Source organism: Melanerpes formicivorus, unplaced genomic scaffold, assembly GCF_026170545.1.
Source record: "Melanerpes formicivorus ecotype bairdi unplaced genomic scaffold, bMelFor1.0.p_v2 SCAF_82, whole genome shotgun sequence".
Classification (NCBI taxonomy): Eukaryota; Metazoa; Chordata; class Aves; order Piciformes; family Picidae; genus Melanerpes; species Melanerpes formicivorus.
In genome coordinates this window covers 1,589,226-1,615,543 of record NW_027142434.1, presented here as the reverse complement: position 1 = coordinate 1,615,543, position 26,318 = coordinate 1,589,226, and the positions used below count along the sequence as shown (strand labels likewise).

Genomic DNA, 26,318 nt, shown 5'->3' with positions numbered 1-26,318 from the left:
AGAGGAGGACCTCAGCTGCTCTGCCTATGTGAAAGGGCTGACAGAGGTCAGCAGCCATCCCCACTGGGACTCTCCTGCTCCTGGGCACCATCTGCATTCCTGGCTCCATCTCTGCCCTTGCAGCCCCAGCAGCTCCTGGGCACCATCTGCATTCCTGCCTCCATCTCTGCCCTCTGCAGCCCCAGCAGCTCCTGGGCACCATCTGCATTCCTGGCTCCATCTCTGCCCTCTGCAGCCCCAGCAGCTCCTGGGCACCATCTGCATTCCTGGCTCCATCTCTGCCCTCTGCAGCCCCAGCAGCTCCTGGGCACCATCTGCATTCCTGCCTCCATCTCTGCCCTCTGCAGCCCCAGCAGCTCCTGGGCACCATCTGCATTCCTGCCTCCATCTCTGCCCTCTGCAGCCCCAGCAGCTCCTGGACCCCATCTGCATTCCTGCCTCCATCTCTGCCCTCTGCAGCCCCAGCAGCTCCTGGGCACCATCTGCATTCCTGGCTCCATCTCTGCCCTCTGCAGCCCCAGCAGCTCCTGGGCACCATCTGCATTCCTGGCTCCATCTCTGCCCTCTGCAGCCCCAGCAGCTCCTGGGCACCATCTGCATTCCTGGCTCCATCTCTGCCCTCTGCAGCCCCAGCAGCTCCTGGGCACCATCTGCATTCCTGGCTCCATCTCTGCCCTTGCAGCCCCAGCAGCTCCTGGGCACCATCTGCATTCCTGGCTCCACCTCTGCCCTCTGCAGCCCCAGCAGCTCCTGGACCCCATCTGCATTCCTGGCTCCATCTCTGCCCTCTGCAGCCCCAGCAGCTCCTGGGCACCATCTGCATTCCTGGCTCCATCTCTGCCCTCTGCAGCCCCAGCAGCTCCTGGGCACCATCTGCATTCCTGGCTCCATCTCTGCCCTTGCAGCTCCAGCAGCTCCTGGGCACCATCTGCATTCCTTCCTGCAGTGCCAGGTGAGGTGGACAGTCCCTTGCTCTCACCACTTCCCTCAGCCCCAGCTGCACTGCTGGGTGATGCTCACAATCCATCAGCCACCACCTCCTCCACCTGCCTGGGGCCCCCTCTCCAAGCCCCCAGGGCAGGCCCCTGGGGATGGGGAAGCAGCACAACTCCAATCCCTGCACTCCCCACCTGCACCTTCCTCAGCAGCCCAAGCTTCAAGCCATGGGGGAGCATTTCTGCATGCACTCAGTGCAGGAGGACTTGACTGGAGATGGCCCAAGCCACCCCAGCAGTGGTGTGGCTGTCCCTGGCACCTGCTCCCTCAGACACAGCAGGGCACAGGGCAGCTCTCAGCCTGGCACTGCCTGGGGCAGGTTCTACATTCCCAACTGCAATTGAGTGGTTCAGGAGTTGAGGCTGGTGGCTGGTGATGTGTTTCAGGAGCCCCTGGAGGCAGCTGGACCCCTGCCCCAAAGCTGGCAGAAGACCTCACTTGGCACCACTGTGCCAGCCTCAGCCTACAGCACTGTGTGCAGGAGGAGCAGGGCACTGCCAGCCTCCCTGCTGGGCATCTGGGGGGAGGAGCCACCCAAGCTCTCACCTGCCAACAAGCATTGGCACCACCATGCTGCAACCCCCTCCTCCCCTTGGCAGTGTGACCCCCACCACCTTCACCAGCTGTGAGCAGGCTGCAGCCAGCCCCAGACTGGCCCCGAGGCCAAAGCTGGGCACTGGGAGGGGAAAAGGGTCCTGAGGCTGCCCCTGCCACCTCCCCTGCACCCAGCCTCCTCCTTGTGGCACAAAGGGTGCCAGCCCCAGCACCCAGGGGTGTTGGCAGAGCCCCTGGCCCCAGGGGGAGAGGCAGAGGGCAGTGCCAGCAGCAGGCATCCTCTGAGGGAGGGCTGCTGGAGTGGGGGCACCTCAGGGCTGGGAGCAGCAGAGCTGGAATTTCAGGCTCCTGCCTTTGAACTCAGGCAGCCCCAGGGCATCTCACTGTTTTGGGGCTCAGCCCCAGCTCTGCTGGCTGCCCTCAGCACCAGGGTGCCCAGGAGTCAGCCCCTTCCTGCAGCTGCTGTGCTGGGGGTGCTGTAGAGCCACCAGCTGCTGCTGTGCCTCAGTTTCCCCAGCTCCAGGATGTTCAGGATGTTTCCCATCTGTCCCCTACCTGCTTTTGGGCCTGCCTGGAAGCACCTTGTGAGCCTCCTTGCACCCCTAGCTGTGTGCAAAGAGTCAACTGGAGGCCACAAAGGGGGCTCAGAGGGTTGGGGCACCTCTCCTAGGGGGAGGACAGGCTGGAGCTGTTCAGCCTGGAGAGGGGAAAGCTCTGGGGAGACCTTAGAGCAGCCTTCCCCTTCCTGAAGGGGACCTACAGGAGGGCTGGGCAGGGGCTGCTTCCAGGGGCTTGGAGTGCCAGGATGAGAGGCAATGGCTTGAAACTGGAGCAAGGGCAGATTGAGGTTGGACATCAGGAGGAGGTTCTGCACTCTGAGGCTGCCCAGGGGCGTGGTGGAGGCTCCATCCCTGGAGACATCAGAGTGGATGTGTCCCTGGCAGCCTGAGGCAGCTGGAGGTGTCCCTGCTGACTGCAGGGGGCTCGAACAGGATGGTCTTGGAGGGTCCCTTCCAACCCAGAGCAGTCTGGGGCTCTGGGAACGAAGAGCAGCTGGTGGTGCCCAGCTCCGGTGGTGCCCCCAGGGCCCTTCTCCCCCCCGTGCTGCTTTCCCTTGGCTGCATCCTGAGCCCTGCCTACATCCTGAGCTCTGCCTGCACTCTGAGCCCTGCCTACATCCTGAGCTCTGCCTGCACTCTGAGCCCTACCTGCAGCCTGAGCCCTACCTGCACTCTGAGCCCTGCCTGCACTCTGAGCCCTGCCTGCAGCCTGAGCCCTACCTGCACTCTGAGCCCTGCCTGCACTCTGAGCCCTGCCTGCAGCCTGAGCCCTGCCTGCACTCTGAGCCCTGCCTGCACTCTAAGCCCTGCCTGCACTCTGAGCCCTTCCTGCAGCCTGAGCCCTACCTGCACTCTGAGCCCTGCCTGCACTCTGAGCCCTGCCTGCACTCTAAGCCCTGCCTGCACTCTGAGCCCTTCCTGCAGCCTGAGCCCTGCCTGCACTCTGAGCCCTGCCTGCACTCTAAGCCCTGCCTGCAGCCTGAGCCCTGCCTGCATCCTGAGACCTGCCTGCACTCTGAGCCCTGCCTACATCCTGAGCCCTGCCTGCACTCTGAGCCCTACCTGCACTCTGAGCCCTGCCTACATCCTGAGCCCTGCCTGCACTCTGAGCCCTGCCTACATCCTGAGCCCTGCCTGCAGCCTGAGCCCTGCCTGCATCCTGAGCCCTGCCTGCACTCTGAGCCCTGCCTGCATCCTGTGCCCTGCCTGCACTCTGAGCCCTGCCTGCAGCCTGAGCCCTGCCTGCAGCCTGAGCCCTGCCTGCACTCTGAGCCCTGCCTGCAGCCTGAGCCCTGCCTACATCCTGAGCCCTGCCTGCACTCTGAGCCCTGCCTGCAGCCTGAGCCCTTCCTGCAGCCTAATCTCTGCCTGCACTCTGAGCTCTGCCTGCACTCTGAGCCCTGCCTGCAGCCTGAGCCCTGCCTGCACTCTGAGCCCTGCCTGCACTCTGAGCCCTGCCTGTACTCTGAGCCCTGCCTGCAGCCTGAGCCCTGCCTGCACTCTGAGCCCTGCCTACATCCTGAGCCCTGCCTGCACTCTGAGCCCTACCTGCACTCTGAGCCCTGCCTACATCCTGAGCCCTGCCTGCACTCTGAGCCCTGCCTACATCCTGAGCCCTGCCTGCAGCCTGAGCCCTGCCTGCATCCTGAGCCCTGCCTGCACTCTGAGCCCTGCCTGCATCCTGTGCCCTGCCTGCACTCTGAGCCCTGCCTGCACCCTGAGCCCTGCCTGCAGCCTGAGCCCTGCCTGCACTCTGAGCCCTGCCTGCAGCCTGAGCCCTGCCTACATCCTGAGCCCTGCCTGCACTCTGAGCCCTGCCTGCAGCCTGAGCCCTTCCTGCAGCCTAATCTCTGCCTGCACTCTGAGCTCTGCCTGCACTCTGAGCCCTGCCTGCAGCCTGAGCCCTGCCTGTACTCTGAGCCCTGCCTGCACTCTGAGCCCTGCCTGCAGCCTGAGCCCTGCCTGTACTCTGAGCCCTGCCTGCAGCCTGAGCCCTGCCTACACTCTGAGCCCTGCCTGCAGCCTGAGCCCTTCCTGCAGCCTAATCTCTGCCTGCACTCTGAGCTCTGCCTGCACTCTGAGCCCTGCCTGTACTCTGAGCCCTGCCTGCACTCTGAGCCCTGCCTGCAGCCTGAGCCCTGCCTGCACTCTGAGCCCTGCCTGCATCCTGTGCCCTGCCTGCACTCTGAGCCCTGCCTACATCCTGAGCCCTGCCTGCAGCCTGAGCCCTGCCTGCACTCTGAGCCCTGCCTGCATCCTGAGCCATGCCTGCACTCTGAGCCCTGCCTGCATCCTGCGCCCTGCCTGCAGCCTGAGCCCTGCCTGCACTCTGAGCCCTGCCTGCATCCTGAGCCCTGCCTGCAGCCTGAGCCCTGCCTGCACTCTGAGCCCTGCCTGCATCCTGAGCCCTGCCTGCACTCTGAGCCCTACCTGCACTCTGAGCCCTGCCTGCATCCTGAGCCCTGCCTGCAGCCTGAGCCCTGCCTGCACTCTGAGCCCTGCCTGCACCCTGAGCCCTGCCTGCACTCTGAGCCCTGCCTGCACCCTGAGCCCTGCCTGCACTCTGAGCCCTGCCTACATCCTGAGCCCTGCCTGCACCCTGAGCCCTGCCTGCACTCTGAGCTCTGCCTGCACTCTGAGCCCTGCCTGCAGCCTGAGCCCTGCCTGCACCCTGAGCCCTGCCTGCACTCTGAGCCCTGCCTGCACCCTGAGCCCTGCCTGCACTCTGAGCCCTGCCTACATCCTGAGCCCTGCCTGCAGCCTGAGCCCTGCCTGCACTCTGAGCCCTGCCTGCAGCCTGCTCCCTGCCTGCAGCCTGAGCCCTGCCTGCAGGACAGCTTCCCTTGGGTGGAATCACCACATCCACCCAACCTCACGCCTGGATGCCAAGCCCCAGCCATGCCAGCACCATGTCACTGGAGGGGGGGCATGCCCCAGCTGCCAGCCCTGTCCCTGCTCTGCTCTCTGGCTGAGCTGCTTGGTTGCTTCTTTGCTTTGCAGGCTCTGGGTGACCTTCTCCTCTGCCTGAGGACCTCACTGCCAGGCAGTGAGTGAGGCCCTCCTGCCTCCCCCCTGCTGGCACAGCCTCACCCCCCAGCCCTGCTCCCAGGGGCACCCTCTGAGGATGGATCTGGCAGACTTGGTCTCTGTGCAGAAGAAAGTCCCAGACCTGGGGACACCTGGCACAGGCAGAGGCTCTGGCTGCAACTGGGCTGCAGAGTCATGAGGAGGTCAGGATGGGGATGGAAAACTTTGGCTTTCCCACAGCCAGACCTGGAACAGCAACACAGCCTTTCCCCTGCCCTTCCTCTCCCTCTGGGAACCACCAGCCTCTGCTCACAGGTACCACAACCTCTCTGCTGCCTCAGAATCACAGCATGGGTTGGGTTGGAAGGGACCTTCCAACCCAGTTCCAGCATCCAGTTCCAACACACTGCCCTGGCAGGGACACCTCCCACCAGCACAGCTTGCTCAAGGCCTCATCCAGCCTGGTCCTGAACACCTCCAGGCAGGACACAGCCACAGCCTCCCTGGGCAGCCTGTGCCAGGCTCTCCCCAGCCTCACCCTCAGCAATCTCTTCCTCCTCTCCACTCTCAGTCTCTCCTCTCCCAGCTCAAAGCCATTGTTCCTCAGCCTGTCCCTCCCAGCCCTTGGCCCAAGTCCCTCCCCAGCTCTCCTGGAGCCCTTCAGCTCCTGCAAGGCTGCTCTGAGGTCTCCCTGCAGCCTTCTCTTCTCCAGGCTGCACAGCCCCAGCTCTCCCAGCCTGGCCCCACAGGGGAGGTTCTGCAGCCTCTGCTCATCTCTGTGGCCTCCTCTGGAGCCTCTCCAGCAGCTCCAGGTCCTGCCTGTGTGGAGGGTCCCAGACCTGGACAGTGCACACTGGGCATGGCACTCACAGCCACCATGACCATTCTCCTCCCCATTTCCTCGCTTGGCAAACAGCAAACAGCCATTTACTGTGAATGCAGAGAGGCTGGAAGTGAGGAGTCAGAGTGCCCCAGGCTGGCTGGGAGTTCAGAAGACCCCACACTGGGTGCTCCCCACCCCTGGGTGCTGCCCCACCATGGCACAGGCCTGGGGGTGCTTGCAGGACTTGGAATGAGCCTCAGTGAATCCAGGGGCTGGGGAGCTGCAAGAAACCCCAGGAAGGATCCTTGCTAACCAGCACCTTCCTCCTACCCCAGACAGCCCCAGCCCCTCCTCAGGTGTGTGCAGGGACCTGCCTGGGGGCTGCTGCTTGTAGGTCTCCATGCCTAGAACACCTCCTTGGGGCAGGGGGCCAGGTCACATCGTCCCTGGAGCCCACCATGCTTTGGTCCCTCTCTCCCTGCCATGGCACAGGGACAGTGCAGAGCTCTGTTGGTGTGGGGTTAGGATCTGGCCTCATCTGCACCCCTCCAGCTTGGACCCCCCCCTTGCCTCCACTCACAAGCAGGGGACTTTGTCAGCAACGAATCTCTGGGGACCAGGGATGGCCAAGCAGCCTTCCCTGGCTGGAAGAACCCCACAGTGACCACTCACAGAATCACAGCTTGCATTGGGCTGGAAGGGACCCTCCAGGGTCATCCTGTCCACCCCCCCTGCAGGCAGCAGGGTCACCTCCAGCCGGAGCAGGCTGCCCAGGGACACAGCCAGGCTGATCCTGAATGTCTCCAGGGCTGGAGCCTCAGCCACCTCTGGGGCAACCTGTTCCAGCAAAAATCCCCTCGCAGAGAGCCAGCCCAAGCCTGGCCCTGCACGGGGAGCGGGCTCTGGCCGTGCCACTGTCCCTCTGAGAGCCCCCCCGGAGCTGCCCTGGCAGGAGCACGCTTCCCCCGGGCCCCGGTGGGGTCTGGCAGAGGCAGCGGTGCCGAGGCCGGGACCCGAGGGGTCGGGCACGGCGCTGCCGGTTCCCACGCAGCCGGCAATCTCCGGAGGGATCTGCAGAGCCCGCGGCCGCGGGGCCGCGCTCAGGCTCCGGCTTGCGGAGCTGGCTGGCTCCAGGCGCCGGCGTCGGCGCTGCCTGTCGAGGCAGAGCCACCCCTGCCGCTGCCGCCCGGCCGGGCACCGCTGCGCCCGCGTCGCCTGCCCGCCGTGGGAATCCCCGGGGCCGCGGCAGCAGCGGGGTGGGCGCCCGGAGAGGCTCGGGGGGGCCCTGGGGGCGTTGGAGCCCGGCTGTGGGATGCTGGCACGTTTGGGGGGGTGCCAGTGACCGGCGCAGCTCTGGGCAGGATTTGTGCTCTCCCCACACCCTGCAGGCTCCCAGAAATCAAAGCAACACCAAGAGAAGCAGCAGCAGGTCCTGTTTGGGGGGATTTGGGGTACAGAGGTTGAAGGTCGCCATGGTGCTTCCCAGAGTCCCTCATTAGCCCAAGGACAGCCCAGGGCAGGGCAGCGTCCAGCAGCACGGCCGAGTCAGGGCACCATCAGGGTACGACACCCAGAGGGGTCCCTGCCGCAGCAGCAGCTCTCCAGCGCCTTCTCAGCATGGGGGCTCCGCGGGAGGATGTCCCCAGTCATGTCCATCTGTCCCAGTGTCACTGGCAGTCGGGCAGGGCTCACCCTTGCACTGCTTCAGCCTCATCCCCTGCCCCGCAGGAGAGGTTCAGGAATCAACCGAGGTCCTGGCCGGGCCAGCTGAAGGCTGCAGAGCCTCCGGGCAGGGATGTCTCCTTCTGCCAGGGCCGCAGCCCCAGGTGACTGTGTCCTTTGTCCCGTCGCGCCAGTAGGATGTGGCTTGAGCCAGGCTGGCTGCCGCGGTGCCTCTGTCCTGCCCCGGCTCGGGAGGAGCCAGCGCCCGCACTGCCCTCCCCGGGGCCTCGGTCCCTGTCCCCGGGCTGCAGAGCGTGGTGGCCTCACTTGCCTGCCGGGATCCCGTTCTCCCCACCGCCCACCGAGCCGAGGGCCATCTCCATCCTGCTCTTGGGATGCTTCACGGCCACAGGCTGTCCCACCGGGGCTGCATCCAGGTGCACCACTGAGGAGAGAACACAGCTGTGACCCACCGGCCAGCAGCAGGGCATGGGGCACGACCCAGCCCCGAGGGGAGCTGGGGAGCAGAGCCAGCAGTGTCCTCACCCCCACCCCACGTGCAAGATGGCAAAGAGCTTCATACCCCTTGGGGCCACCCCAGACAGACAGAGGGAGTTCCCTCTCCAGGGGTGTGGGGAGGTGAAACCCAGCAGGGACGCAGAGGGCAGAGTCCGGTCAGTGTGGGGGGACGTGGGACCACCACCCTGCAGACCCCTCCCTGTCCCTGGACCCCCCTCTGTGATTCCTGTGGGGGAGCCAAACCACCCAGAGATCAGAGAATCCCAAACGGTCTGGGCTGGAAGGGACCTCCAAAGCTCACCCAGCCCAACCCCCTCTGCAGTCAGCAGGGACATCCTCAGCTCCGTCAGGTCACCCAGGGTCCCGCTGAGCCTCACTTGAGCATCAGGCTGCCCAGGGAGGTGGTCCAGGTTCCTTCCCTGGGGACACTCAAGGTCAAGCCCTGGGCAGCCTGACCCAGCTGGGGCTGACCCTGCTGACTGCAGGGAGCTCAGGCTGGACGACCTTTGGAGGTCTGCAGGGATGCTCTGCAGGGCTGGGAAGCCAACCACCTCCCTGGGCAGCCGCGCTGCGCCCCAGCAGCCCGAGCGGCGGCGCCGGGGGGTGCCCTGCGCCCCGAGCCGCGGCAGGGGGTGGGGGCCGGGGGGTACCTGCTCTGCAGCTGTGCCTGGCACGCACCAGCTGGACGGCCTGCTGGTTCTTGAAGCGCACCAGGCCCATGGTGATGGCGGCGTTCCAGCCGGGGTCCTCCTGGGCGCAGCGGAAGTCGATCTCCAGGCTGTCGTCCATCACGACGGTGAAGTAGATGTGCCTGGCCTTGCGCTCCACGCACTCCACCGCCTTCATGCGGGCGAAGCTCAGCTCCTTGCGCCGCGACCCCTTGGGCTCGAACAGCTGCAGCCCCTTCTCCGTCAGCAGGCACCGCTTCTTCTTCCAGAGCTGCAGCAGCCCCCCGCTCCGCTTCTCCAGCACCCCCTCCCTCAGCACCTTCTCGGGGGTCATGGCGGCGCCCTGGCCCCTCCGGGATGCTCAGCGCCCGGCCCGGCTGCGACTGGGCATCACCCGCTGGGCATCGCCCGCCGGGGGTGGGGGGTGGGGGGTCCGGCCCTTCCTCCGCGGGGGGAGAGCTCCCCGGGGCCAGGCGCCCCCAGCGGCCCTGCCGCCCCCGGGGCACTCAGTGGCGCTCAGAGGGGGCGAGGGGCGCGGTGCGCCATGCCCGCCAGCAGCCCTCTCGCCGGGGCTCCGCTCGCTGCCCGTGCCGCGTGTGGGATCCCCAGCGCCGCGCACCCGGGAGCTGTCGCTACACGCCCGGCCGCTCTCCCACTCGCATTCCTCCACCCTCGCCCGGCCCCTCCTGCCGCACCGGCACCCTGCCTGCCCAGCCACCCTCCACGCCCAGCCGCCCTTCACGCCCGGGCCAAGCCCAGCCAGGCCCGGCGCGGCCCCGCTTCACCTGGGAGGCGCTCCCGGGCTGCCCGCGGGCAGACGGTGCCCCCAGGCCCTGCTGTGAGCAGGCAGGGTGGGGGCAGGGGTCCGCAGGGCAGGGTCGAGGCAGGGCTTGGGAATCTCTGCATGGCAGCCTGGGCAATCTCTGCATGGCAGCCTGGGCATGGGGTGGTGCAGTGCCAGCTTTGGGGGGTGTGCAGTGCCAGCTGGCACAGGGCTGTAGGCTGCAGTGCTGGTGGGGACAGGAGTTTGTGGGGTGCAGCACCAGCCAAGCTCAGGGTCGTGGGGTGCAGTCTGACCTGCAGATGAGGTTGTGGGGTACAGTACCAGCTGGGATGGGGGCACTAGGTGCAGTGCCAGCCAGGGAGGGCTGTAGGATGCAGTGCTGACTGTGTGCAGTGCCAGCCACAAAGACATGACAGGGTGCAGCTGCAGCCAGGGCAGAGGGGTATGGGGTGAAGTGCCAGCTGGGAGGGGGGCTATGGGGTGCAGCACCAGCCAATGCAAAAGGTTATGGGGTGCAGCACCAGCCAATGCAAAAGGTTATGGGGTGCAGCACCAGCTAAAGCAGAAGGTTATGGGGTGCAGTGCCAGACAAAGCAGAAGGTTATGGGGTGCAGTGCCAGCTGGGACAGGGGGCTGTGGGGCGCAGCATCATCCAGGCAGGGGCTGTGGAGAACCCTGCTGGGGGTCCATGACTGGGAGCAGATGCAGACAGATGTTTGTGGTCACCACAGCTGTGCAGGGCTGCCCTGCACTGGGGACAGCCCTCAGCCCCCACAGCTCACCCAGCCTTGCACCTCGGGGCACCCAGCCCTCAGCAGAGAGCTCCCATCCCTCAGATCCCTTGGGACAGGGATTTGAAGCCCCCAGCCCATCCCACCGAGAGGGCCAGCAGCCCCCACCCTCGTGTGACCTGTGCAGGGGTGACACAGCCCCAGAGCAGGGCCAGGCCAGCACAACCCCATCCTGCCTGTGCCCACCCTCCCCTGCAGCCAAACGCTCAGCTCCTGCCAGCCCAGCTCGTTCCTGGCCACCACAGCTTCGACTGTTCCTGTGTCAGCTCCTGGCATACAGGGCTTCACCTAGCACTGGGGGGTTCACCTGGCACCGGGGGGTTCACCTGGCACCGGGGGGCTCACCTGGCACCGGGGGCTCACCTGGCACCGGGGGTTCACCTGGCACCGGGGGACTCACCTGGCACCGGGAGGTTTACCTGGCACCGGGGGGTTCACCGTGCCACCAGCAAGGACACCTGGGACCCTCATGCTGGCCATGGGCTGCCACAGCCTGCTGGGCTGCTGGCAGTGCCCCTGGGCAGGGTGTGAGTCCCTTCACACAAGGGAAGTCTGGGAAGAGGACAAATCCACCCTGGGGACGTGCTGGGGTCACTGTCTGGAGCTGGCAGCCCACAGGTTGGCCCACAGCTCCCTGGCACGCAGCCACTGCCCTGGCACTCACCTGCTGAGCCACCCTGCAAACCCCAACCCGCTCAGTGCCCCCCAGCTGGAGCCCCTCTTGCCGCAGCCCCTGCATCATCCCATCGCTGTCCCTGCCAGGGGCACTGCCAGCAGCCGGCGTGGCCGGGGGGCAAGTCTGCAGCCCACGAGATGCAGCTAATTACCCCTCATTAAGAGGGCAGGGCAGCGGCTGCCGCAGCCAGGAACTGGTTGCTGCTCCCCGGGGCCAATCCCGGCAGGCTGGCACGGAGCCGGCTGGCCCAGGAGAGCTGGGTTCCTGCTGCCAGGTGGCCCTGCTCCCCCGCAGCCCTGCCACCAGCGCAGGGCTGGGCACGGCCGGGGGGCAGGGCAGCCCCGGAGGGCGCCCCGGCGCTTGCCGGAGGAGCGGAGCAGCTCTGTGGGTTCCCTGCCCACGGGAGCATCCCAGCTGCTTTCCCACGAGCTGGTGAAGCTGGGGTCCAGGGGTGCTGAGCCCTGGAAGGTCGGGGTGGAGCGGGGAGGGGGGGAGCAGTTTGGGGGCTGTCACTTCTGGCTCTGCTCCAGCGAGCTGGGATGTCCGGGGCCACAACTAATTCTGGCTCTCCAGCCAGCCTGCTCTCCTTCCTCACCAGCCTGCTGCCCTTCCTCACCACTCTGCTGTCCTTCCTCACCAGCCTGCTCTCCTTCCTCACCACCCTGCTGCCCTTCCTCACCACTCTGCTGTCCTTCCTCACCACCCTGCTCTCCTTCCTCACCACCCTGCTGTCCTTCCTCACCACCCTGCTCTCCTTCCTCACCAGCCTGCTGCCCTTCCTCACCACTCTGCTGTCCTTCCTCACCACCCTGCTCTCCTTCCTCACCACCCTGCTGTCCTTCCTCACCACCCTGCTCTCCTTCCTCACCAGCCTGCTCTCCTTCCTCACCACTCTGCTCTCCTTCCTCACCAGCCTGCTCTCCTTCCTCACCACCCTGCTGCCCTTCCTCACCATCCTGCTCTCCTTCCTCACCACCCTGCTGTCCTTCCTCACCACCCTGCTCTCCTTCCTCACCAGCCTGCTCTCCTTCCTCACCACTCTGCTCTCCTTCCTCACCACTCTGCTCTCCTTCCTCACCACCCTGCTGCCCTTCCTCACCAGCCTGCTCTCCTTCCTCACCACCCTGCTGCCCTTCCTCACCATCCTGCTCTCCTTCCTCACCACCCTGCTGTCCTTCCTCACCACCCTGCTCTCCTTCCTCACCACCCTGCTGCCCTTCCTCACCACCCTGCTGCCCTTCCTCACCAGCCTGCTCTCCTTCCTCACCAGCCTGCTGTCCTTCCTCACCACCCTGCTCTCCTTCCTCACCACCCTGCTGCCCTTCCTCACCAGCCTGCTGCCCTTCCTCACCAGCCTGCTGCCCTTCCTCACCACCCTGCTGTCCTTCCTCACCACCCTGCTGCCCTTCCTCACCAGCCTGCTGCCCTTCCTCACCACCCTGCTCTCCTTCCTCACCACCCTGCTCTCCTTCCTCACCACCCTGCTGCCCTTCCTCACCAGCCTGCTGTCCTTCCTCACCACCCTGCTCTCCTTCCTCACCACCCTGCTCTCCTTCCTCACCAGCCTGCTGCCCTTCCTCACCAGCCTGCTGCCCTTCCTCACCACCCTGCTCTCCTTCCTCACCACCCTGCTGTCCTTCCTCACCAGCCTGCTCTCCTTCCTCACCACCCTGCTCTCCTTCCTCACCACCCTGCTGCCCTTCCTCACCAGCCTGCTGTCCTTCCTCACCACCCTGCTCTCCTTCCTCACCACCCTGCTCTCCTTCCTCACCACCCTGCTGCCCTTCCTCACCACCCTGCTCTCCTTCCTCACCACCCTACTGCCCTTCCTCACCACCCTGCTGCCCTTCCTCACCAGCCTGCTGCCCTTCCTCACCACCCTGCTCCCCTTCCTCACCACCCTGCTGTCCTTCCTCACCACCCTGCTCCCCTTCCTCACCACCCTGCTCTCCTTCCTCACCACCCTACTGCCCTTCCTCACCACCCTGCTGCCCTTCCTCACCAGCCTGCTGCCCTTCCTCACCACCCTGCTCCCCTTCCTCACCACCCTGCTGCCCTTCCTCACCACCCTGCTGCCCTTCCTCACCACCCTGCTCTCCTTCCTCACCACCCTGCTGCCCTTCCTCACCACCCTGCTGCCCTTCCTCACCAGCCTGCTCTCCTTCCTCACCAGCCTGCTGTCCTTCCTCACCACCCTGCTCTCCTTTCTCACCACCCTGCTGCCCTTCCTCACCACCCTGCTGCCCTTCCTCACCACCCTGCTGCCCTTCCTCACCACTCTGCTCTCCTTCCTCACCACTCTGCTGTCCTTCCTCACCACCCTGCTCTCCTTCCTCACCACCCTGCTGCCCTTCCTCACCACCCTGCTGCCCTTCCTCACCACCCTGCTGCCCTTCCTCACCACTCTGCTCTCCTTCCTCACCACCCTGCTGCCCTTCCTCACCACCCTGCTGTCCTTCCTCACCACCCTGCTGCCCTTCCTCACCACTCTGCTCTCCTTCCTCACCACCCTGCTGCCCTTCCTCACCACCCTGCTGCCCTTCCTCACCACCCTGCTGTCCTTCCTCACCACCCTGCTCTCCTTCCTCACCACCCTGCTGCCCTTCCTCACCACCCTGCTGCCCTTCCTCACCACCCTGCTGCCCTTCCTCACCACTCTGCTCTCCTTCCTCACCACCCTGCTGCCCTTCCTCACCACCCTGCTGTCCTTCCTCACCACCCTGCTGCCCTTCCTCACCACTCTGCTGTCCTTCCTCACCACCCTGCTCTCCTTCCTCACCACCCTGCTCTCCTTCCTCACCACCCTGGGCACAGCCAAGGGCTGCCAACCTCGCCCTCCCCGAGGTCCCCCCTCGGCTGCTCGCTGCCTCTCCCAGCTCCAGCCACCAAGGGAAGGTCCTCTCCCCACGGCTCTGGGTGTAAGGAGGCTGACACAGCCTTGCTCCACTCCTCTCTCCCCAGCTGTCCGTTCCCACACCCGCAGGGCACAGGGCTGGTCCTGCCAGGCTGCCTGGGAGGCTGACGCCGCAGCTGCTGCCCTCCAGCAAACCCAGCAGGACTCCCTGCCCCGGGCTGCCGGCGAGGGAAAGGCTTTGCCGCTGTCCCCACCCACGTCCCGGCCCTGCCAAGCCCTCCCCGGCAGGTAACGGAGCTGCAGGAGCTCTGCTGGGAGGAGCTGGGGAAGGGGCTGGGGAAGAGGGCTGGGGAGGAGCAGCTGAGGGAGCTGGGGGGGTTGAGCCTGGAGCAGAGGAGGCTGAGGGAGACCTCATTGCTCTCTGCAGCTCCCTGAGAGGAGGCTGAGGGAGACCTCATTGCTCTCTGCAGCTCCTCGAGAGGTGGAGGTTGGGCTCTGCTCCCCAGGCTCAGGGGACAGAAGGAGAGGAACTGGCCTGAAATTGTGCCAGGGGAGGCTGAGGTTGGAGAGGAGGCCAAATGTCTTTGCTGGAGGAGTGCTCAGGGCCTGGCAGAGGCTGCCCAGGGAGGTGGTGGAGTCCCCATGGCTGGAGGGGTTGCAGCAAGCTGTGGCCATGGCAGCTGGGGCCAGGGTTTGGTGGCCATGGGGGGGTTGGGATTGGCCTGGGGGATCTCAGAGGCCTTTGCCAGCCCAGACAGTTCTGATTCTCTGATTTCATGGTGCTGTAAGTCCTGCCCCGGGCTGGCTCAGCAGCTGCTGTGGTGTCATTCACACAAAGCAGTGGCAGTGTGGCATCCCCTGCTGGGAGGTGCCCTGGCACCACTGGCAGTGGGGCTCCAAGGGCTCCAGTCCAGTCCCTCAGCGTGGCACCATCCTCACCAGCCTCCAGGCTGCAGGGTGCTCAGCCATGAGTGACCCTCTGCTTCATCTCTTGGAGGCAGCTTTGGGTCCCACAAACACTGCTGGGTGCTGCTGGGTGCTGCTGGGTGCTGCTGGTGCTGCTGGGTGCTGCTGAGTGCTGCTGGGTGCTGCTTGTGCTGCTGGGTGCTGCTGAGTGCTGCTTGTGCTGCTGGGTGCTGCTGGGTGCTGCTGAGTGCTGCTTGTGCTGCTGGGTGCTGCTGGGTGCTGCTTGTGCTGCTGGGTGCTGCTGGGCGCTGCTTGTGCTGCTGGGTGCTGCTTGTGCTGCTGGGTGCTGCTGAGTGCTGCTGGGTGCTGCTGGGTGCTGCTGAGTGCTGCTTGTGCTGCTGGGTGCTGCTGAGTGCTGCTTGTGCTGCTGGGTGCTGCTGGGTGCTGCTGAGTGCTGCTGGGTGCTGCGAGTGCTGCTGAGTGCTGCTTGTGCTACTGGGTGCTGCTGAGTGCTGCTTGTGCTGCTGGGTGCTGCTGGGTGCTGCTGTGTGCTACTGGGTGCTGCTGGGTGCTGCTGGGTGCTGCTGGGTGCTGCTGAGTGCTGCTTGTGCTGCTGGGTGCTGCTGGGCGCTGCTTGTGCTGCTGGGTGCTGCTTGTGCTGCTGGGTGCTGCTGAGTGCTGCTGGGTGCTGCTGGGTGCTGCTGAGTGCTGCTTGTGCTGCTGAGTGCTGCTGGGTGCTGCTGAGTGCTGCTGGGTGCTGCTGAGTGCTGCTTGTGCTGCTGAGTGCTGCTGGGTGCTGCTGAGTGCTGCTTGTGCTGCTGAGTGCTGCTGAGTGCTGCTGAGTGCTGCTTGTGCTGCTGAGTGCTGCTGGGTGCTGCTGAGTGCTGCTGGGTGCTGCTGGGTGCTGCTGTGTGCTGCTTGTGCTGCTGTGTGCTGCTGGGTGCTGCTGAGTGCTGCTGGGTGCTGCTGGGTGCTGCTGTGTGCTGCTTGTGCTGCTGAGTGCTGCTGGGTGCTGCTGAGTGCTGCTGGGTGCTGCTGGGTGCTGCTGTGTGCTGCTTGTGCTGCTGAGTGCTGCTGGGTGCTGCTGAGTGCTGCTGGGTGCTGCTGGGTGCTGCTGTGTGCTGCTTGTGCTGCTGAGTGCTGCTGGGTGCTGCTGAGTGCTGCTTGTGCTGCTGAGTGCTGCTGGGTGCTGCTGAGTGCTGCTGGGTGCTGCTGGGTGCTGCTGAGTGCTGCTTGTGCTGCTGAGTGCTGCTGGGTGCTGCTGAGTGCTGCTGAGTGCTGCTGAGTGCTGCTTGTGCTGCTGAGTGCTGCTGGGTGCTGCTGAGTGCTGCTGAGTGCTGCTGGGTGCTGCTGAGTGCTGCTTGTGCTGCTGTGTGCTACTGGGTGCTGCTTGTGCTGCTGGGTGCTGCTGGGTGCTGCTGGGCGCTGCTTGTGCTGCTGGGTGCTGCTTGTGCTGCTGGGTGCTGCTGAGTGCTGCTGGGTGCTGCTGGGTGCTGCTGAGTGCTGCTTGTGCTGCTGAGTGCTGCTGGGTGCTGCTGAGTGCTGCTGAGTGCTGCTTGTGCTGCTGAGTGCTGCTGGGTGCTGCTGAGTGCTGCTTGTGCTGCTGAGTGCTGCTGAGTGCTGCTGAGTGCTGCTTGTGCTGCTGAGTGCTGCTGGGTGCTGCTGAGTGCTGCTGGGTGCTGCTGGGTGCTGCTGTGTGCTGCTTGTGCTGCTGTGTGCTGCTGGGTGCTGCTGAGTGCTGCTGGGTGCTGCTGGGTGCTGCTGTGTGCTGCTTGTGCTGCTGAGTGCTGCTGGGTGCTGCTGAGTGCTGCTGGGTGCTGCTGGGTGCTGCTGTGTGCTGCTTGTGCTGCTGAGTGCTGCTGGGTGCTGCTGAGTGCTGCTGGGTGCTGCTGGGTGCTGCTGTGTGCTGCTTGTGCTGCTGAGTGCTGCTGGGTGCTGCTGAGTGCTGCTTGTGCTGCTGAGTGCTGCTGAGTGCTGCTGAGTGCTGCTTGTGCTGCTGAGTGCTGCTGGGTGCTGCTGAGTGCTGCTGAGTGCTGCTGGGTGCTGCTGAGTGCTGCTTGTGCTGCTGTGTGCTACTGGGTGCTGCTTGTGCTGCTGGGTGCTGCTGGGTGCTGCTGGGTGCTGCTGAGTGCTGCTGGGTGCTGCTGAGTGCTGCTGGGTGCTGCTTGTGCTGCTGGGTGCTGCTTGTGCTGCTGGGTGCTGCTGGGTGCTGCTGGGTGCTACTGTGTGCTGCTGGGTGCTGCTGGGTGCTGCTGGGTGCTGCTTGTGCTGCTGGGTGCTGCTGAGTGCTGCTGGGTGCTGCTGGGTGCTGCTTGTGCTGCTGAGTGCTGCTGGGTGCTGCTGGGTGCTGCTGGGTGCTGCTGAGTGCTGCTGGGTGCTGCTGAGTGCTGCTTGTGCTGCTGAGTGCTGCTTGTGCTGCTTGTGCTGCTGGGTGCTGCTGAGTGCTGCTGGGTGCTGCTGGGTGCTGCTGAGTGCTGCTTGTGCTGCTGAGTGCTGCTGGGTGCTGCTGAGTGCTGCTGGGTGCTGCTGTGTGCTACTGGGTGCTGCTTGTGCTGCTGGGTGCTGCTGGGTGCTGCTGGGTGCTGCTGAGTGCTGCTTGTGCTGCTGGGTGCTGCTGTGTGCTGCTGGGTGCTGCTGGGTGCTGCTGGGCGCTGCTTGTGCTGCTGGGTGCTGCTGGGTGCTGCTGAGTGCTGCTGGGTGCTGCTGTGTGCTACTGGGTGCTGCTGGGTGCTGCTGGGTGCTGCTGGGTGCTGCTCAGTGCTGCTGGGTGCTACTGGGTGCTGCTAGGTGCTGCTGAGTGCTGCTGGGTGCTGCTGGGTGCTGCTGAGTGCTGCTGAGTGCTGCTGGGTGCTGCTTGTGCTGCTGGGTGCTGCTGGGTGCTGCTTGTGCTGCTGGGTGCTGCTTGTGCTACTGGGTGCTGCTGAGTGCTGCTTGTGCTGCTGGGTGCTGCTGGGTGCTGCTGTGTGCTACTGGGTTCTGCTGGGTGCTGCTGGGTGCTGCTGGGTGCTGCTGAGTGCTGCTTGTGCTGCTGGGTGCTGCTGTGTGCTGCTGGGTGCTGCTGGGTGCTGCTGAGTGCTGCTGTGTGCTGCTGGGTGCTGCTGGGTGCTGCTGGGTGCTGCTGTGTGCTGCTTGTGCTGCTGGGTGCTGCTGGGTGCTGCTGGATGCTGCTGGGTGCTGCTGGGTGCTGCTGGGTGCTGCTTGTGCTGCTGGGTGCTGCTGAGTGCTACTGAGTGCTGCTTGTGCTGCTGGGTGCTGCTGGGTGCTGCTGGGTGCTGCTTGTGCTGCTGGGTGCTGCTGAGTGCTGCTGGGTGCTGCTGGGTGCTGCTGAGTGCTGCTGGGTGCTGCTGGGTGCTGCTTGTGCTACTGGGTGCTGCTGAGTGCTGCTGGATGCTGCTGGGTGCTGCTGGGTGCTGCTTGTGCTACTGGGTGCTGCTGAGTGCTGCTGGGTGCTACTGTGTGCTGCTGAGTGCTGCTGAGTGCTGCTGGGTGCTGCTGGGTGCTGCTGAGTGCTGCTTGTGCTGCTGGGTGCTGCTGAGTGCTGCTGGGTGCTGCTTGTGCTGCTGGGTGCTGCTGAGTGCTGCTTGTGCTGCTTGTGCTACTGGGTGCTGCTGGGTGCTGCTGGGTGCTGCTGGGTGCTGCTTGTGCTACTGGGTGCTGCTGGGTGCTGCTGAGTGCTGCTGGGTGCTGCTGAGTGCTGCTGAGTGCTGCTGGTGCTGCTGGGTGCTGCTTGTGCTGCTGGGGGCTGCTGGGTGCTGCTTGTGCTGCTTGTGCTACTGGGTGCTGCTGGGTGCTGCTGGGTGCTGCTGTGTGCTGCTGAGTGCTGCTTGTGCTGCTGGGTGCTGCTGAGTGCTGCTGGGTGCTGCTGGGTGCTACTGGGTGCTGCTGAGTGCTGCTGAGTGCTGCTTGTGCTGCTTGTGCTGCTGGGTGCTGCTGGTGCTGCTGGGTGCTGCTTGTGCTGCTGGGGGCTGCTGGGTGCTGCTCGTGCTGCTGGGTGCTGCTGGGTGCTGCTGAGTGCTGCTGGGTGCTGCTGAGTGCTGCTTGTGCTACTGGGTGCTGCTGAGTGCTGCTTGTGCTGCTGGGTGCTGCTGGGTGCTGCTGTGTGCTACTGGGTGCTGCTGGGTGCTGGGTGCTGCTGAGTGCTGCTTGTGCTGCTGGGTGCTGCTGTGTGCTGCTTGTGCTGCTGGGTGCTGCTGGGTGCTGCTTGTGCTGCTGGGTGCTGCTGAGTGCTGCTGGGTGCTGCTGGGCGCTGCTTGTGCTGCTGGGTGCTGCTGAGTGCTGCTGGGTGCTGCTGGGTGCTGCTGAGTGCTGCTTGTGCTGCTGGGTGCTACTGGGTGCTGCTGAGTGCTGCTTGTGCTGCTGGGTGCTGCTGGGTGCTGCTGAGTGCTGCTTGTGCTGCTGGGTGCTACTGGGTGCTGCTGAGTGCTGCTTGTGCTGCTGGGTGCTGCTGGGTGCTGCTGGGTGCTGCTGAGTGCTGCTGGGTGCTGCTGGGTGCTGCTGGGTGCTGCTTGTGCTGCTGAGTGCTGCTGGGTGCTGCTGGGTGCTGCTTGTGCTGCTGGGTGCTGCTGGGTGCTGCTTGTGCTGCTGGGTGCTGCTGGGTGCTACTGGGTGCTGCTGGGTGCTGCTTGTGCTGCTGGGTGCTGCTGGGTGCTGCTGAGTGCTGCTGGGTGCTGCTGAGTGCTGCTGAGTGCTGCTGGGTGCTGCTGAGTGCTGCTGGGTGCTACTGGGTGCTGCTGGGTGCTGCTTGTGCTGCTGGGTGCTGCTTGTGCTGCTGGGTGCTGCTGGGTGCTGCTGAGTGCTGCTGGGTGCTGCTGGGTGCTGCTGAGTGCTGCTGGGTGCTGCTGAGTGCTGCTGAGTGCTGTTGGGTGCTGCTTGTGCTGCTGAGTGCTGTTGGGTGCTGCTGAGTGCTACTGAGTGCTGCTGGGTGCTGCTGGGTGCTGCTTGTGCTGCTGGGTGCTGCTGGGTGCTGCTGGGTGCTGCTGAGTGCTGCTGGGTGCTGCTGGGTGCTGCTGTGTGCTGCTGGGTGCTACTGGGTGCTGCTGGGTGCTGCTGAGTGCTGCTGGGTGCTGCTTGTGCTGCTGGGTGCTGCTTGTGCTGCTGAGTGCTGCTGGGTGCTGCTGGGTGCTGCTGGGTGCTGCTTGTGCTGCTGAGTGCTGCTGGGTGCTGCTGAGTGCTGCTGAGTGCTGTTGGGTGCTGCTGTGTGCTGCTGTGTGCTGCTGGGTGCTGCTGTGTGCTACTGGGTGCTGCTGGGTGCTGCTGGGTGCTGCTGGGTGCTGCTGAGTGCTGCTGGGTGCTGCTGGGTGCTGCTGGGTGCTGCTTGTGCTGCTGAGTGCTGCTGGGTGCTGCTGGGTGCTGCTTGTGCTGCTGGGTGCTGCTTGTGCTGCTGGGTGCTGCTGGGTGCTGCTTGTGCTGCTGGGTGCTGCTTGTGCTGCTGGGTGCTGCTGGGTGCTGCTGAGTGCTGCTGGGTGCTACTGGGTGCTGCTGGGTGCTGCTTGTGCTGCTGGGTGCTGCTTGTGCTGCTGGGTGCTGCTGGGTGCTGCTGAGTGCTGCTGGGTGCTGCTGGGTGCTGCTGAGTGCTGCTGGGTGCTGCTGAGTGCTGCTGAGTGCTGTTGGGTGCTGCTTGTGCTGCTGAGTGCTGTTGGGTGCTGCTGAGTGCTACTGAGTGCTGCTGGGTGCTACTGGGTGCTGCTTGTGCTGCTGGGTGCTGCTGGGTGCTGCTGGGTGCTGCTGAGTGCTGCTGGGTGCTGCTGGGTGCTGCTGTGTGCTGCTGGGTGCTACTGGGTGCTGCTGGGTGCTGCTGAGTGCTGCTGGGTGCTGCTTGTGCTGCTGGGTGCTGCTTGTGCTGCTGAGTGCTGCTGGGTGCTGCTGGGTGCTGCTGGGTGCTGCTTGTGCTGCTGAGTGCTGCTGGGTGCTGCTGAGTGCTGCTGAGTGCTGTTGGGTGCTGCTGGGTGCTGCTGGGTGCTGCTGAGTGCTGCTGAGTGCTGTTGGGTGCTGCTTGTGCTGCTGAGTGCTGTTGGGTGCTGCTGAGTGCTACTGAGTGCTGCTGGGTGCTGCTGGGTGCTGCTTGTGCTGCTGGGTGCTGCTGGGTGCTGCTTGTGCTGCTGAGTGCTGTTGGGTGCTGCTGAGTGCTACTGAGTGCTGCTGGGTGCTGCTGGGTGCTGCTTGTGCTGCTGAGTGCTGCTGGGTGCTGCTGGGTGCTGCTGTGTGCTGCTGGGTGCTACTGGGTGCTGCTGGGTGCTGCTGAGTGCTGCTGGGTGCTGCTTGTGCTGCTGGGTGCTGCTTGTGCTGCTGAGTGCTGCTGGGTGCTGCTGGGTGCTGCTGGGTGCTGCTTGTGCTGCTGAGTGCTGCTGGGTGCTGCTGAGTGCTGCTGAGTGCTGTTGGGTGCTGCTTGTGCTGCTGAGTGCTGCTGGGTGCTGCTGGGTGCTGCTTGTGCTGCTGGGTGCTGCTGGGTGCTGCTGAGTGCTGCTGGGTGCTGCTGGGTGCTGCTGGGTGCTGCTTGTGCTGCTGAGTGCTGCTGGGTGCTGCTGAGTGCTGCTGGGTGCTGCTGGGTGCTGCTGGGTGCTGCTGGGTGCTGCTTGTGCTGCTGGGTGCTGCTTGTGCTGCTGAGTGCTGCTGGGTGCTGCTGGGTGCTGCTGGGTGCTGCTTGTGCTGCTGAGTGCTGCTGAGTGCTGCTGGGTGCTGCTGGGTGCTGCTGGGTGCTGCTTGTGCTGCTGGGTGCTGGAGGCCCTTCTGCCCCTGACAGGATCTGGACAGCTCTCGGGTGCAGGTGTCCAGACAGTGCTGAGCAGTGCAGGGCTGTGCCCATTCTTGGGGAGCAGGAACCAGCAGAGGGTAGCAGATGGTCACAGCCCTCCCGCTGCCCTTGGGCCAGAGGATGCCCTAAAGGAGCTCTTATGCCACCCTGCTTCTCCTGGGCCTTGCCCCCACCACCCCCCCCAGCCCACACCAAGTCCTCAAGCTCCCCAGAGGGGTTGTGGAGTGTCCTTCTCTGGAGCCTTCCCAGCCCTGTCTCATGTGTTCCTATCTGACCTGTGCTGGATTCTCTGCTCCTGCTCTGGCAGGGGCTTGGACTGGATGATCTCCAGAGGTCCCTTCCAGCCCCTGACACTTATAGTTTCATAGTTTCATAGTTTCATTCAGGGTTGGAAGGGACCACAAGGATCAGCCAGCCCCAACCCCCCTGCCATGGGCAGGGACACCCCACACTAGATCAGCCTGGCCACAGCCTCAGCCAGCCTGGCCTTAAACACCTCCAGGGACAGGGCCCCAACCACCTCCCTGCACAACCCATTCCAGGGTCTCACCACTCTCATGGTGAAGAACTTCCTCCTCACATCTAGCCTGAATCTCCCCACCTCCAGCTTCATTCCATTCCCCCTAGTCCTATCACTACCTGAGATCCTGAGCAGTCCCTCCCCAGCCTTCCTGCAGCCCCCTGCAGATCCTGGAAGGCCACAATGAGGTCACCTCAGAGCCTTCTCTTCTCCAGACTGCACAGCCCCAACTCCTTCAGTCTGTCCTCACAGCAGAGCAGCTCCAGCCCTCTGCTCATCCTCCTGGCCCTGCTCTGGACACCTTCCAGCACCTCCACATCCCTCTTGTAATAGGGGCTGCAGAACTGGAGGCAGGACTCCAGGTGGGGTCTCACCAGAGCTGAGCAGAGGGGGAGAATCACCTCCCTTGACCTGCTGGCCACACTTCTCCTGCTGCAGCCCAGGCTCTGCTTGGCTTTCTGGGCTGCAAGTGCACACTGAGAGCTCCTGGTGAGCTTCTCCTCCCCCAGCACCCCCAAGGCTCTCTCCTCAGGGCTACTTTCCAGCCAGTCCCTGCCCAGCCTGGATTTGTGCCTGGGATTGCCTCGACCCAGATGCAGGACCCTGCACTTGCTCTTATTGAACTTCATGAGGTTGGCTTGTGCCCAGCTCTGCAGCCTGTCAAGGTCCCTCTGGATGGATCCCTTCCCTCCAGCTGTCTGCTGCACCACACAGCTTGGTGTCATCAGCAAACTTGCTGAGGGTGCACTCAATGCCACTGTCCATGTCCTCAGGCTGTGCAGCCCCCTGCTGTCCCCAGGCCTCTGCATGGCCTCTGTCCCTCCCTAAGCCACTGTCAGGTGAATGCTGCAGCTCCAGCAGCTGTGCAGCACCAACTGCAACCCCCCAGGGCAAGACTTTGCCCCCACAGACACTGTCCCTGCTGTCAGCTGGGGCCTTTGGTGCTGAAAGCTCAGCAGAGGACCATCAGCCTGGAGGAGAGGGCTCAGGGAGAGCAGACTTCAGTTTCCCACTCTCTAGGGAAGGGTTGTGGGGACAGGAGACTCAGCAGTGCATGGCCAAGGACAAGCTGGAATGGGCACAGGTGCCACAGGGGAAACTTTGAGGCATGCAAGACCCTCCTCTGGGTGCAAGGTGCAGTGCTGTGGCAAGAGCCAGAGTGGTGGCACCTCCATTTCTGGAGGGTTCCCAAACCTGACTGGACCCCAGGGGCTCTGCTCAGCCTGAGCTCTGGAATCAGAGAGCAGAGTCACAGAATCCTTCAGTCTGGAACAGAGCTTTGAGGTCATCAAGTCCAGCCATGGAGTCAGCTCTGCCTTGAGCAGGAGGTGGAACCTGAGACCCCTGCAGGGGTTTTGCTCTCTACACCCAGCCCCAGTCCAGCCCTGAGCCTGGCTGTGAGCAGGGCCCCAGGAGCAGATGGCCTCTGTGGGGTCCCTCACACATGTGCTGTGTCAGCAGCTCCTCTCTGGCAGGACACTCACCAGCTGGAGAAGAGGAGGCTGCAGCCAGCCTTGTTCTGCCTTTGTTGGCTGAACAGTGCCCCTTGGGTGCAGGCCCTGCCTGTGGCACCCCCAGGAGAAAGCCTGCAGCAGCACAGCACCCCCCACTCAGAGGGCAGGCAGCTCCTAGCCCCCAGCCCGGCTCTGCCAGTGGGGAGCAGGGCCCTGCCACACCAGGGAGCCAGGTTTTGCTCTCCACATCAAGGGGGGGATGTGAGCTACAGCTCCCAGCACTGCTCCCCTCAGCCTGGGCTGCCTGCTCCACGCACCACAGCTGCCACCTAACCACACACCCCCCGGCAGTGGGACCTGCTGGAGTGTGGCTCCCAGGCTGGGAAGCTTTGTGGGGGCAAACTTTGAAGGAGTTTGGAGACCTTAGTTCCCAGCTCAGCTTCAAAAACACTGCCCTCTGCATCCCCCTGAGAGGAGGCTGAGGGAGACCTCATTGCCCTCTGCATCCCCCTGAGAGGAGGCTGAGGGAGACCTCATTGCCCTCTGCAGCCCCCTGAGAGGAGGCTGAGGGAGACCTCATTGCCCTCTGCAGCCCCCTGAGAGGAGGCTGAGGGAGACCTCATTGCCCTCTGCAGCCCCCTGAGAGGAGGCTGAGGGAGACCTCATTGCCCTCTGCATCCCCCTGAGAGGAGCCTGAGGGAGACCTCATTGCCCTCTGCATCCCCCTGAGAGGAGGCTGAGGGAGACCTCATTGCTCTCTGCAGCTCTGAGAGGAGGCTGAGGGAGACCTCATTGCCCTCTGCATCCCCCTGAGAGGAGGCTGAGGGAGACCTCATTGCCCTCTGCAGCTCCCTGAGAGGAGGCTGAGGGAGACCTCATTGCCCTCTGCATCCCCCTGAGAGGAGGCTGAGGGAGACCTCATTGCCCTCTGCAGCCCCCTGAGAGGAGGCTGAGGGAGACCTCATTGCCCTCTGCAGCTCTGAGAGGAGGCTGAGGGAGGCCTCATTGCCCTCTGCAGCTCTGAGAGGAGGTTGAGGGAGACCTCATTGCCCTCTGCAGCTCCCTGAGAGGAGGCTGAGGGAGACCTCATTGCCCTCTGCAGCTCCCTGAGAGGAGGCTGAGGGAGACCTCATTGCCCTCTGCAGCTCCCTGAGAGGAGGCTGAGGGAGACCTCATTGCCCTCTGCAGCTCCCTGAGAGGAGGCTGAGGGAGACCTCATTGCTCTCTGCAGCTCCCTGAGAGGAGGCTGCAGCCAGGGGGGGTTGGGCTCTGCTCCCCAGGCTCAGGGGACAGGAGAGGAACTGGCCTGAAATTGTGCCAGGGGAGGCTGAGGTTGGAGAGGAGGCCAAATGTCTTTGCTGGAGGAGTGGTCAGAGCCTGGCAGAGGCTGCCCAGGGAGGTGGTGGAGTCCCCATGGCTGGAGGGGTTGCAGCAAGCTGTGGCCATGGCAGCTGGGGCCAGGGTTTGGTGGCCATGGGGGGGTTGGGTTGGTGCTGGCCTGGGGGAGCTCAGAGGCCTTTGCCAGCCAAAACAATTCCATGATTCCACTGCCTGGCACTTGGGACTTGTTGAATGCCATCCTGTTGGACTCTGCCCATCTGTCCAGATGTGACCATCCAGCCCATTCCTCACCCACAGGGCAGTGCCACCCATCCAGTCCACAGCTCTGTGGCTCGGAGAGAAGGATGCTGTGGGGGCACTGGGACTGCCAGCTGGCTCCTGTCCTCCCTCTGCCTCCTGAGCACCAGCTGGAAACCGCAGGAGGGGCTCCGTGCCAGCGGCCACGCACCAGGCGTCCCCCTGCAATCCATGAGAGCTCACACAGTGCCCCAGCAACAGAGCTTGAGCCCCAGCTGCCAAAACCCAGAACCAAGTGCCAGGGGCTGCACATTGGCCACAGCAACCCCAGGCAGAGCTCCAGGCTGGGGGCAGAGTGGCTGAGAGCAGCCAGGCAGAGAGGGACCTGGGGGTGCTGGTGCATGGTAGGCTGAACATGAGCCTGCAGTGTGCCCAGGCAGCCAGGAGGGCCAAGGGCATCCTGGCCTGCAGCAGGAAGAGTGTGGCCAGCAGGAGCAGGGAGCTCATCCTGCCCTGTGCTCAGCACTGCTGAGGCCACAGCTGGAGTCCTGTGTCCAGCTCTGGGCTCCTCAGGTCAGGAAGGAGGTTGAGCTGCTGGAAGGTGTCCAGAGAAGGGCAACAAAGCTGGGGAGGGGTCTGGGGCACAGCCCTGGGAGGAGAGGCTGAGGGAGCTGGGGTTGCTTAGCCTGCAGAAGAGGAGGCTCAGGGGAGACCTCATTGCCCTCTACAACTACCTGAAAGGTGGTTGTAGCCAGGTGGGGGTTGGGCTCTTCTCCCAAGCACCAGAACATGAGGACACAGTCTCAAGCTGTGCCAGGGGAGGTTCAGGCTGGAGGTGAGGAGAAAGTTCTTCCTAGAGAGAGTTGTTGGCCCTTGGGATGTGCTGCCCAGGGAGGTGGTGGAGTCCCCATCCCTGGAGGTGTTCCAGAGGGGATTGGATGTGGCACTTGGAGCCATGGTTTGGTCATGAGCTCTGTGGTGACAGCTGGGGCTCGATGATCCTCGAGGTCTCTTCCAACCTTAGTGAGACTGAAATGCAGTGACAAAAGCCATCCCAAAGCAGACCCAGGAACATCCCATCCCCACCTGAGGGTACACCCAAGACCCCCAGGGCTCCTTCTTCCCCCTCCCCCCCCCACTGCTGGGCTAGTCTCAGCTGGCCAGATCTGCCCTTCCCCTTGTGGCCTTGGGCTA

The 26,318-nt window shown here is 64.5% G+C and overlaps 1 protein-coding gene across 1 annotated transcript; it reads right to left on the bottom strand.

The window, feature by feature from the left end:
* Positions 1–7,377: 7,377 nt before the first annotated feature.
* PHLDA3 (pleckstrin homology like domain family A member 3) lies at positions 7,378–11,490 on the bottom strand. The gene is made up of 2 exons (XM_068164669.1): positions 8,793–11,490; positions 7,378–8,068 (listed from the first exon to the last, which is right to left on the bottom strand). The coding sequence occupies exons 1-2, from the start codon at positions 9,142–9,144 to the stop codon at positions 7,947–7,949; spliced, it is 474 nt and encodes a 157-aa protein (XP_068020770.1). The 5' UTR covers positions 9,145–11,490; the 3' UTR covers positions 7,378–7,946.
* Positions 11,491–26,318: the final 14,828 nt, after the last annotated feature.

Bases quoted from the DNA above. Each gene is read 5' to 3' on its own strand.
- PHLDA3 (XM_068164669.1), bottom strand. From the start codon at position 9,144: ATGACCCCCGAGAAGGTGCTGAGGGAGGGGGTGCTGGAGAAGCGGAGC. The intron at 8,069-8,792 runs GTACCCCCCGGC...TTCTCTCCTCAG, and splicing joins CAGGCACAGCTGCAGAGCAG to TGGTGCACCTGGATGCAGCC.